General features: G+C 36.8%; 1 protein-coding gene across 3 annotated transcripts in view; it reads right to left on the bottom strand.

Annotated features, from left to right (window-relative positions):
* SPTLC3 (serine palmitoyltransferase long chain base subunit 3) overlaps nt 1-13,074 on the bottom strand; it is a 91,888-nt gene that overhangs the window by 52,947 nt on the left and 25,867 nt on the right. For 2 of the 3 annotated variants that reach the window (XM_052784103.1, XM_052784102.1), the window contains 2 exons: nt 2,461-2,652; nt 869-1,023 (listed from right to left, as the gene is read on the bottom strand). In XM_052784103.1, coding sequence (XP_052640063.1) covers nt 869-1,023; nt 2,461-2,652 — 347 coding nt within the window. The remainder of the gene's footprint in view (nt 1-868; nt 1,024-2,460; nt 2,653-13,074) is intronic. The other variant, XM_052784104.1, reaches the window with a different exon arrangement.

Here is a 13,074-nt window from a genome sequence, read left to right as displayed (position 1 = left end):
AAAAAGAAAAGAAAAAACCCTGAGTTTTCCTATTTGGGAATTTACAACCCTTATGCTTTAATGTCCTAAAAGTTTTTCAAGCCTTTCTGTTTTCCTGACTAAATACTGCATCCTGCTCAGAATATTTTCCAGATTCCAAGCTGTAGATGGCAATATACTGGTATCAGGTGAAATGGTGCTTTTATGGATGGAAATAAATAAACAAACAAAGCTAAGACTTTATATAGGGAACAACTTACAGACACTATTTTTTTTCAAGCGAATTGTCAACAGCTTCTAGAATGTCATGAGTGTTCACACACACACAGAGAAATTAAACATGAGGAAAATGGTGTGGGAAACACTATGACACATTCTCAATAAGCTAAAATATAGTCAACCTACACATTGTCTATGTGGTGAATTTCCGTATCTATTTAACTCAGTAATGGTTGTGATACACTGAAGTCTTCAAGATGTAAACTGCTTAAAACTCACTGCCAAAGACTCACTGTGTAAGTAAGAAGCCACATTTATGCAATACAAGAAATTATGTTTTAAATCCTAACCAAGGGATACAACAAATTTTGTTGCAATATTCTGACTAAAGGTCTGTTATAAATGAAGCGTAAGCAGTCTTTCTTGTGCTGACACAGCCAAACAAAACCCATTTGCGATAGAGTTCGGTCCCTTCCACACTGCATTTCCGAACAATATTCAGAAGAAAGGGTACAGATTATCAGCACGGTCCTGATTTCAGAAAAAAATATGCTGATGTATATTAGTCGAGGACCTAGGTATAAGGGGCTAGATGCAACTTTCTGTGCTTTGCAGATGTATCAGGAGTATTCGTATGAAGCTGACAGCTGCTGAGTGTGAGCTGACTCACCTAAATGTCCAGTTGTAATCATCTGTAACGCGTTCCATGAGGTCAAACTGTGGCCCTGGGACGCTGCAAATTGGACGATTCCAGTTATCCCGTATTCTCATATAGAGGTTTCTGGTGTAAAAGTTCTCAAAATCTTGATAAAGTGGCACAAAATCCTGGTTTGAAAACATGCATAGGGTTATGTTGCTAGGAGAATGTCTGCTTCTGTACCCAAGTCATTCCCATTAAAAAGGAAAAACTGATTCATTAGTAAACAAAGAGCTGTAACAGCCACATGTTCCTATGTCACAAACAACTCCAATCAGCAAATATCTTACTTTAATTCCCTTGAAATACAGTGTTGGCTTTTTTAGGGGGTGTTTTTTTTTTTTTTTAAAAGGTCAACAAATCGGCCTAATTCTCCAGTCCAATATTTGGAAAGTTGAAAACGGAAGAACTCATGATTCTTTCACTTGGAGAAACCAAATGCTACAAATTGAGCATTTTGCTATGTGTGGAGCAGATTGTAAAACTAGGATAAACAACTCATTACATTTCATTAAATGCTGGATACGTTATATTAAAGCTAGTCCAATGTAATTGATCTAGGCTTTATCGGCCTAGACTGGACATGCAAACAGCCAGTGAAGACAATTAGTTTGGTTGACAATTGATTTCTATCTATGGATTTTACTTGGGAATTAAAGTAAAAGAGAGGTATGGAATCTAAACAAAGTTTTATATGAAACAGCAATATAGCCATATTAGATACTGGATACAATAAACTGATAAAATAACATGGCATGTAGTTACGTATGTGGGAGATTGGAGAATTAAATGAACACAAAATCCATGGTGGATGGCAAAAAGATTTAACTGGCATGTCTGGAATCAAAATAGCTCAACAAATGGCCAAATCATGAAGTGAATTGAAAAGAATATTCCATTTTCCTCCATTATGCCAGGTGTTATTGTACATGATGGATCAAACTGCACAGAGAAGGAGGAGCAACAAAAAAAAGTTAACAAAGTTAGAAGGCAATTGAGCTTGCTGACGTGCAAGTTTCACTGAGAACTATGTGGGATGAAAAAATTTCTAAGTCAGGACTTGCAAGAATTCAGGCTACATTCACTTTGGGCTGGGGCAATGATTCCTAAGTGCTCTGTGTCCAGCAGTTCAGCAAATGTAAGTCAGCAATTACAAAGATGTATCACTACGAAAGACAAATTAAGACAGCCAGATGGGACAAATCAAAATTTGGGTTTAAGAGATTTGGAGAGATGATCTATTTAATAATAACACATTTCTGAGTTTTCTTTTTCTGTGGATGGACCTAATACACTGAGATTCTATTTTTCTGAGAGTATTCTGACACTCTTAGAACAAGGTGAACATCTCTCTGGGAGAAAATTATGATTTTACATATATACAGGCACATATTCATACACATGTGTTTAACTGTACTGCAGTGCGTGTCATTCCTCTCATCCCTATGCAATGTTCTTCTCTAAGATGAAAGTTGTCTGCCTTGTTGTTTTGGTAGGTTATTGTACATAACTTGCAAGCACGGGAAAATGCAGGTGTGGATACATAATGTCTTTTTCATACATACTTTTTGTTGTTCTCTCTCTGCAGCAACGTTACGTTTTTCTAGTCCCCAGGCTCTCATAAAATCTCGCAGGTAGCCAAATATTGTTCCCACTCCAAAACCCAGGAAAGTAAGAACAGCAACATACATTGGTGCCTGTTCAAAGTGCTCAGTAATTGTTTTTTTGTGGAGAGTTCCATTTGATATGCCATTCTTCTGAAAATATAGAAGAGAAACTTGTGATTAATACATTTCATCTCATCAAAGCTTAGACGTTAGACCTCTAGGCAAATCTTTTTCTCTAACACACCAGAAATTAGGAAAGACATTTAGACCTCACACTGTCAGCTGATGCAACCTATACCTGAAGAGGAGGACTTTTAACACTGCAGTTGTTACTGATCACTACAAGTATCTTCCATTTTCTCTCCTCTCCACCAATGTCCTCAATTGCAGGTGTCTTCAACACCACTCCCTTGTCTATTTTGAAACGTGAAACTTATGAAAGATTGGCAACATATTATTGTGTAATTGGACAATTATTTCAAAGGTGGTTAAATGGAAAACACAATACTCTGTTCTTGTGAGACAGAGCTATAAAAAGGGAAGGGCAGCATTAAAAACTCACCTACACTGCGCCTGACTCTGCTTCTAGAAGTCTTGTGTAACCCATTGCAGCAACTAACCTATATACAACAAATCCTGTCTAAAATAGGGCACCTTTAGTATGTTGTTCTTCAGCTCTGAGGAAGTATCCAAAACAGCTATGATCCCAGACTTCTATTTCTGTTCTGATTTCACAAATGCTTTTAGTCATATCTTCAGTGACCTCTTCCATACTTCTAAGGCTACTTAAAAAAAAAAAAAAAAAAAAAAAAAGGAGAGAAGAGATACACAGACACCCTCCTTGTTGGAATTAGTGACCCTATAGTAAGCAACTTCTCAAAATTTACAACCATGTGTGGACAAAATATTTTCTTTTGAAAATATTCTAAAATTTCCATTTTCAAATTAAAGAAGCTAAGTTTTTCAGTTGCAATCTTCTCAAATCAACTTATATTAAGTAGGGTTATCAGATTATTCTTTGGAAGAGAGGCAAATCCCTTCTGCAAAATATGATGACATTTACAGTTACTGTCTAGTAACAGCCAACCTGCCAATTAAAAATAACAAAATTTAATCCAGAAAAAATAATGTCCTCTTTAAAAAAAAAAAGACACAAGACATACATTTTTGAGCATATTATAAAGTAAGACTACCATATGAAGAAGTACCAGTAATACATTGCTGCCTGTGGGGTGGATGAACTAAAAAAGGTAGATTATCTATTTATGTAATGTAGCAAGCTGAAATAGAATAATCATATTAAGAACAACTGCAAATTCACTGTACTTGTCAGACCTAGAGCATTACTGATCTTCATACTGCTTTACTTGTCAGACCTAGAGTATTACTGATCTTCATACTGCTTTAAAATGCCTTTATCCTCAAAAGATATTGATGTCAGTAGTAACTTGCTGTCCAATCCTGGATTCACAAAGTTTTCTTGGGAGAGAGAGAGAGGAAAAAAAAAAAAAAAAAAGGGTGTTGGGCACAAGATAGAATATAAAGATTTTGAAGGAAACCCAAAAAGGAAAAAATTGCTGGTAGGGCTGAACAGAAACACATTTAGACTTTGGAAAGACTTATTGCCCTGCAAGGGAGAAGGAATGCAGGGCTGGCTCTTACCATGTGAGCGTAGACCTTTGAAGCAATGCTACACATGCATTCCTACCTCAAGCTAATTGGTCTTTTAGGGCAACCTATTTACCATGAAAAACATTTTATGAGGATGAGTTAAATACATGGTCAAGTCATATTTCACATGAGCCACAAGAGCTGTGTGCACACAGTGACAAGATAAAGTATTTATTTCATTAAGGATTAAGCTCAGTCATATTACCTTACCTTTGCCATGGGCTAAGAGCATACTTATGGTCACCTATGGCAATTCAGTTGACATCATAGCTTGTCAAGCCGTGATGGATGTGACAATGCATCTGAGCCCGGAGGAGAGAATTAGCATGATGATTCTCTTTATCAATTTTATTAAGAAACACTTTGTTGTTATATAACTTATTGGTAAAGGAAGAGGGAAGCTCATATCAGACTCCTGCATTGCAAAACTCTTCTTCCACAGTAAAACTAGTCTGTTGTGGAACTCTCATTTCAGCTGCTGCTGTTTTATGCAGTCAGTATGACATATGTATTTAAACATGTAATCACTGTCACCTACTATCCTTAATACAAACAGCTTGTAGTAAATGGTGTCAAAAGTAGTAAAGTACTAAGAATGCAGAGTCAGATAGTGACCCATATTCTCCAGTCTATGCATGATGAAAACCAAGAGTCTTCAAACAGTGCAAGGTTAGTACAAGGCTGGGAGAACAAATTCAAAAAAATACAGTGACATCTTGTCTAAAAACTAAAGTGAGGAAAGCAAAGAGCATTTCATCCCTCCCTAGCATCCCACAAAAAAGTAGAGAAAGAGCCTCAGTATATAATCCCAACTTCCAGCAACTGGTGGCTTTGAGATCTCATGAGCCTGTGTTGTCACATTTAATAGTCATCAAGGGATAACTATGAATTTGTTCATCATTTTTGAACCCACAAATACTGTAGAAATGAATTGTGAATTTTGATAATTGATTTGTTTTGTAAAAGGAGTATTTCCTTTTTTTATTATAAAATTGCCTGATAATTTCATTTGACAATTTACTTTGACCTCTGTTGTCCAGCTTTCCTACTCAACCAATTACACAACTCATAATTTTCTGTACTTAAATGACTTCTGCCTCTCCATTTGTCTCTTCCCAAGCTGAAGAATCTTAATCTATTTAATTCTAGCCTAGTCTAGTGTCCTTGTCCTTACACAGATTTAAAAAATAAAAAAATCTGTATTTTAATGCTCAACTTTCTCTTCCTTCTGCAAAGTCCAATAATATCTTTTTGAGATGCAGAGGAAGGGAATTAAAATTGCATACAACACTTGAGGGCACAGTATGGATTTATACATCTGTGAATGATGCTTTGTCTTGTTTTTCTGTTGCTTTTTAAAAAATTGTTTACATTCTATTTGCCTTCTTGCCACAGTTCACAGTTTCAGAAATATCTTTTATGATTACAATGTATCCTTCCTCAGTTGCAACAAATACCTAATTTAGAGCACACTGCTATTTGTGCATTCTTAGGATCATTTCCCCCTCCAATGAATTCATTGTTTTGTATTTAGTGACCTGTGATTTTGTCTACTGTTTTATCAGCATTACACACTACCAACGAGAACTTTCTGCAGTGCTTGTTGTCCAGAGCTTATTTTTCACTACCCTGAAGAATTTGGTATTGTGAATGCATATTGTCACCTATTTCTCCTTATCCCTTTTTCCAGACTATTGGTGAAAATGTGAGAGAGCACAGGTCCAATAAGAGATCCCTGAGGGACTCCATTCCCTGCATCTCCCTAGTCACCTTTTCAAAAATAGTATCTTATTTGTAACCCCCCCCATTTCTCTGGCAAAAGGGTTAACTTAAGCAGCAGCCCAGAGTTACTCAGCAATTTTATGTTTGGCTTCCTTTAAAAATCTCGAGTAACTAGCCTTCGTGATATACTAATCCACATTTTATTGGCTTGTTTTAAAAATTCTGCTGGCATTCCAAATCAAAATAGTTTCTCAGTAGTCTGCCACAGAGTAAGTATACTTTCCAGGCACAAATGCAAGGAATCTGCTAATGCAATGTAAAGACACCCAATGCATAAAGGCTATAGATGAAACTAAAAATGAACGGATGTTTTGCCATGGAGTTTGACAAATCTAGGATTTCATTGACTTCTCAGAAATCAAAAACGCAACCAGGATATGCAACTTCTGTGTGTTGAGTCTCTGCTTAGCTTATTAGATCATGCTGTCTTGTACTCTGATACCAAAGGCCACACTGGCAGCTCAGCCTTATAACTCTGTAGCACATAGTTATAGAGAACACGCGTCAACAGATTTAGCAGCAGCCTTAAACCACAGCTGCAAATTGGTTTCCAGTAAGACACTCACAGCAAGAGAATTCCTGGGCAAGATTTTGATGCCAAGGAAGTCAACAGGAGTGATGTCAATGCAGTAAAGTCAGCTTTGAGTGCAATACCTCCTAAATCCCCATATTCTGTAGTTACCCAAAGTATTTTGAAACTCTCCCCTAATGAAGAATCCCCTCCTAAACACCTTCAGTTTTTAAAATGGAGAAATTAACACTAATAACAAATCTAACAGTGCTATTAGAATAGGCATCAGTATAAAATACTGAATATAATGGACACACAATCTTAATCAAAATAGCTTGTTCTAATAATAATGTAAACTAATCTCAAAGTCTGTTAAGCACACTCCTGGTAACACCTTTATAAGGAAAAGTTACCAAACATGATATTTGCATTAGGAAAGAAAAATAAAAGTTAGCTACGCAATAGCATGAATAATACTTAAATATTTGTTCATACTACCCTTAAAGAGAGAAGTTTTCATTGCATTTAGGTCCTGCAGCCTCTGGAATAGTGCTAGCTGGCATGAGCCAGATTTGTATCAAGGGGAGAGCTTAGAATTGAACAGCATAGACATAGTGTCATGGTACTAAACCTGTGTGCTGGCCCTGATTAACTTACTAGCTAAGAGGTAACCACTTACGCTGGCGTAAGTTAGGCGTAAACCTTTGTGAGTTTGGTTGCATCAAGGAAACCGAGACCCAAGAACTCATGTTTTCATGCAAGTCTGTTCTGTAGAGACAACATAAACTCTAAAGAAATCCAGAAAACCCAATCTGCTTTTTGAAACCTCTCCTTAATTAAATATTTTTTGAGCTATTATGGCCACTTTCAATACAGCAGCAGTAGCTGCAGACAGCTATATCCTTGAAATAAAACTACTGGGAGAATAATAAAGTCTTTGTCTTTAAATATAAGTTCCCCACTAGGAAAAAATCTGATCCAGTATTGGATGAAACTTTATTTTACTATCCCTCAGTTTAAGAAGAGAGTTTCTTCTGTTTCTGGATCAGATTTTATCATGTTGTTGCATACAACCTATTAAAAAAGCCATGCAAGTTGACTGAGATATATAAAGCTTCCAAGACAGATATGTATGTGAAGAGAAAGGTGTTGAAAACTGTGAACCAAGTGACAGCCATGTTTGCTCAGTATCTGCCAGATTTCAAGATGACACTGAAGTCTTGAGCAAATTAGGACAGTGCATTGCTACAGCTAAAAACTGACGGGAGAACAGACTGATAATCACTGATGCAGTATCTGATTGCTTGCAGATGGTTTGGTTCTAAACAGATGTTTCCTCCTTAACATTAGAAGAAAACATCTGGGACAAGACCTTAAATGTAGGTGATTTTAGATGTCCTAGGATGTGTGAGACAGCCACATGGGGATGACAGGACCTATAGAGGCCCATACCTTTCTGGAGCAGAAGCTGAAGATGGAGTACTGCAGGGTTCCATTTTAGGTGTGAGAAGGGTATGGTCTGGCTGAATCCCACTCAGAGCTTGCCACTGGAGAGTCACAGTCTGAGGTGGCTGATGTGCAATTCTGTCCCCTATGGATCATTGTCACTGGAAGGTTGGGTCTCAAAGAATAAAACTGTAAGTTTCTATGCAAACCTACTAGGTTGACTGCCATAATTATTACATTTTCCCCAAATCACCATACCTAGGCATCCATTAGACACTGGGGGATTCTTAATAATTGTATGCAGTCCCCAGGAAAAGAAAAAAAAGAAAAGAAAGAAATTATGAAAATCAGAAGTTTCCTATAATGACTATACTATTGACACATTGAAATTACTTCATAAATCTCTTCAGTTACTGGCAATGATATCCTTTACTTTAAGCATGTGGTTTCTTTTCTGTTACAACACATTTCAGATCTTACAGGCTCAAGCTTCTAAGATGTAAACCAAAAATGGCTACATGGGGAATTCATAGCTTACTGAGCTATACAGACAAGACTTAAATGAAAAATGTTTGTGAAACTTATACGCCTAGAAGGTGCTAAAATGATGGTTGCAGCCTCTTGCAATGTGACAAAGCCACAAGAAGGTATAATCTTCACACAACACAAACTATAAATAGCAACCAAGCCAAAAAACTTTAGTTCTTAGTACTGTGTGTCTGCAGAATACTTGTTTAGCCTGATTATTGATTTCTGCTGAAGTTTCAAAAAAAATATATACCTGGTAGTAAGGCAATCGATAAGGACTAAGAGTAAAATTTCCAAGACTGTCCAGGAGGTTTAGGAAATATAAGACACCTTCAGAATAATTTAGGAATTCATATGCTGTTGAACTTGCCGGAGATTTAGAATTTAACAACTCAGGAACTCTGAAGTTTGCTCCCTGTAAACAGTATTAACTGCTGCTTGTTCTGTTCTGCTACTTGAAGTTTGTATGAAGATTGGGTCCTTTCACCATACTTTTCACAAGCACCAGGAAATGGCTTTTGATTTGTTAATCAACTGTCATCTAAATACTGACTAAAAACTTGCAGCTTCTCTGTACAAATATTCATGAAAGTGTACTACAGGCAAATACCAATAAAGGTATGAAGAGACAGGATCTTCACCTACCAGACTTGCACCATTTTTTGTCAAGCACAAGTGAAACTCCAACTTATTCACCTTATAATAAATTCTTTTAGGATCAAATAATCAAGTCCTGCAATGCCGACTGTGACACTAATACTATGAAAATACAGAAGTGAATGACAAGCACGTTAGACATATACTGTTAAATAGAAAACATTGTTATATAATTTGGAAAACAATACCCTTACTATACAATTTTCAGACTAACACTTTACTCTGATGCTAAAATGATACTTTGGAGTGCAACATAGGAGGTTGGAAGGATGCAGAAGACTTACTCATAAATAATGTTCAGGAAGAAAAGAAGTTGGTAAAAGTCTAGAGACAGCAGTGGCAAGAGGTCCAAACTAGAACAAAGATGAACTTAGAACGTGCACATTTCATTGTATTAGTTTTGTAAGTTTTTATGCAGATATTTATATTCATTCAAGAAGTCTCTTAGTCTGGTATGTCAGGATATGAATTTCTAGCCCTGCACACACTACAAGAAATGTGCATTCTGGCATCAGTGAATGCTTATTTGCAACTATTAAGTAAACTGTCTACTGTGTGCAATTTTTGCAAAACCTGTAGATCGGCACATATTTTCATCTGGTATGTATTTAGTCCAGCAAGCAAAACTGCACATTGCAGAACTGTCAAAAGAAAAGCCACATACATCTCTTCACAGCACAGAAGCTTAGAGGCATGCACACAGACTCAGGACAAATGCCAGTAGCAAACCATGAAAATGCAATGTGATGATGGGGACAAAAATTTAAGAAAACACTACTTTGAACTGTAGGTTTCAGAAACTGCAGTATAAACCGTAACAGATACTATCCAATACCAACTAACTAAGGCACTTACATCAAACAGTACATGGGAGATAAAAAAAAATTGCATAGTAAACTCTTCTCCCAATGGCTTTACATCTGTACATTGCAAGCAATAGCAAGAAACACTAGAAAGAAAAATGAATATGTATGCCTGATACAGCTATTACTCTGTTCACCATCACTCCCAGAAAATTCAAAATGGACTCAACTCAACATAACTAGGAAGGTATGAAGGCAAAGATGGAGCTTAAGAATTTCAAATTATTAGAGACAAAACAATGAAGTTCACCACCCAGAGAGATACTTACAAACACCAGAAGGTAGTTCCTAACCTTACAGCAACTACAGAGTAGAAAGCCAGGCACACTGAATCAGACAAAAGAACTGGATAAAACGCATAGGTTACAGCAATCCTGACATAGTTCATGGCGTCAAGTTGCAGCAAGTGTTTGCTATTATTTCCAAAGCTTATAGTAAGCTACGAGATTCACACTGCCTGGCCTCATCAGAATATCTCCTGATCATTCAAATCCTATGGCTTTGGCTTTAAGAATAAACAAACAAAAAAGATGATGATGAAGTGGTATCACTTCAAAGGCTGTCAGTTTCTGCACATCACTGGTAATGATCTAATACAGGAAATTTCTTCCAGAAGTGATTTAGCATTTAGAAATACATTCTATAGATCTCATATACATTTTTGATAAGAAACTAGTTTTTGTTGGGATCAAGACTGTAACTGAATGGAAGGATACCTGAAATTATCTAACCAGACTGTTAGTGATTTTGCCCAGTGTGGATTCTGAGCTAAAATCTACATGAAGCAATCCACCAATTCAATTTCCCTTGTAGTGACTTTGCAAAGAACACTGGAAAATGTTTTAACTAGCATCAAATTGCTCTCCCTGCAAAATTCCCTCGTGAAGAAAACACTGTAGGTGAACAGACAGATCTTATGGACTAACTTGCATAACTGAATCATCATTGGATCCCAGAGCTTTTCCCATTATGTAGTACAACAACTTCAGACAGGGCCAGGATTTTGCACAGGTGACAAATGGAAACAGTTTAATAATGACACACGTATCCCCTATCAGAATGGATGTGTCCCTGGACTTTCCTGGATCACGCCAAATACATCACAAGCTTCAATCTTAATGTGTTAAAACTTCAGAAACAGTCTCAGGCCATCACTGGTTCCTGAGACGACAGCACCAGTTTTGATGAAGACTTCTGGAAGGCTTAATACATCAGGTCCCTTGTTAAAGTATCACAAATGTAATTTACAGCATTCACACTTCCTACCTGAAAGTTGCATATCATTAGAATAATTTGCACATTATTCTAATTATTGTGAGAGTTATGCACAGGTTAAGTTAAAACAGTGTGCCCTCCAAGACATTCCTATTATTGCAAGGAGTAACGTATCATATTTTAGAAAGGTGACGACACAGAAAATCATTGCCAATTTTGTTAATGCAATCAGAGTCTTAGCTGGATTTATGCTATCTCTTCCAAGGTAATGGGCTACTTTTAAATGATATTTAAATACAGATCTCTTGGTATACCACGGACGGAGAGGAAAGAAAGAGATATGAAATACCATAATCAAGAAATTACCAATTTAATGATAGGGAAAGCAGAATTTCTCAAGAACAGCTGAGAATGAGGCAATCAGGATTTGTGTTGCTAGTTTTACAGGTAGGGGAATTAAAAACTCAGCAGGAAGATGACTATTTGGGTAGACAATGTCCTCCTCTGAGCTAGGACATTTTGAGCTTAAGCATCAAAAAAGAGCCCTAGGGGAAAAAAACCCATTCCGAATAAACTCACTTATTGTATAGCACATAGGATTTTAGGACAGAAGAATTCAAGGAAGATGAGGGAGACAGCCATTCTATAAATGTGCCAATAGTCTCACAGCACATTACGGTGGGAATAAAGTTGAGAAAATGAATAGCTTGACACCTTCAAACACAAAAGAAGCTGTCTTAAGCAAGAAGACAGGAATTCATTTAAACAATAGTTAGGCAGCTTGGCAGCAGTGCCATAATTAATTTCAGATGGGCTATACCCAAGCCAACATCAGAACTGGCATACATGATCAAATCAGTGCACCATTGAATTTAACACCATGACAAGGGCTGCAACCCACCTATCCTCAAATTATCTTGCGAGAACCCCAGAAAGTTTACAGAGTAACCTGGATTCACCAGCTTGTGCCCTAATGCAGAAAAGCTATGTATTTTAACAGATGACAACCAATTACTTGCTTTAGATTTTTTTTCCCCATCTAAAACTCTACAGAAACAGTAACATCCTTCTCTAGCTGGTTTTTTTTTTTAATTTGGAAAATAGCAAGAAAAGGTAGTTTCAATGTGTTATGATTAAGTAATGCCCACCTCTATACCTATGAGGAACTCACAGGTGGACTCCTCCAGGATCCCAGAAATGGTACAACAGTTCTGCAAGAGGCTGCCTCTTCCCACTGACTTCAATTTCTGCCTTGTACAATTGGAAAAAAATGATCTGGGCATTGATGACTTCTTAATGTCTACTTAATTGTAATGATATTCATTAACCATTATTAAATTGGCTAATTCAATCTCAGAGCTCAAAACAAAATAATTGTATTCTACTTCAGTTGCTTGAAGATTAATAAAAAATAATCTAGAAATAAATTTTTACATGATTTTTTTTTTTAGTGCACCATACATTAAAATACTCTTCATAAGTTGTTCCAGTAATTATGTAAGTCATAACACTGACAATGAGAATGACTGGCTTTCTCTCATCTGACCCTTCTGTAACTATCAGGTTTGCAGAAATCACCCTTAAATAAACGTTCTCCTCAGGTTTTATAGCAGCCTAGATATAGGCAAAAAGGAAAGTCCTCACCCCATCATGCACTAATTTTCATCAGTAGATCCACATCTACCTAGAGACAAACACCTAGAAGCTGCAGTTCTTGGCTGAAAATACAAGGATTGGGAAAAAGAAGCACACCAGAAATTCGAGAGACACAAATCAGGTGCAAGAAAACTGAGGGAAAGGGGTGACTGAAGCACGTTTTGTTGGTTCAGCAAAGGAAGACACCTTTTCAAATGCATAGCAAGAAGCAAAAAGTCAGTTGAATTAGCCTTTGGATTTGAA

This window comes from Harpia harpyja, chromosome 4, assembly GCF_026419915.1.
Source record: "Harpia harpyja isolate bHarHar1 chromosome 4, bHarHar1 primary haplotype, whole genome shotgun sequence".
NCBI classification, from domain to species: domain Eukaryota; kingdom Metazoa; phylum Chordata; class Aves; order Accipitriformes; family Accipitridae; genus Harpia; species Harpia harpyja.
Note: the sequence above shows the minus strand (reverse complement) of the source record. Positions and strands in the feature narration are given on the sequence as shown.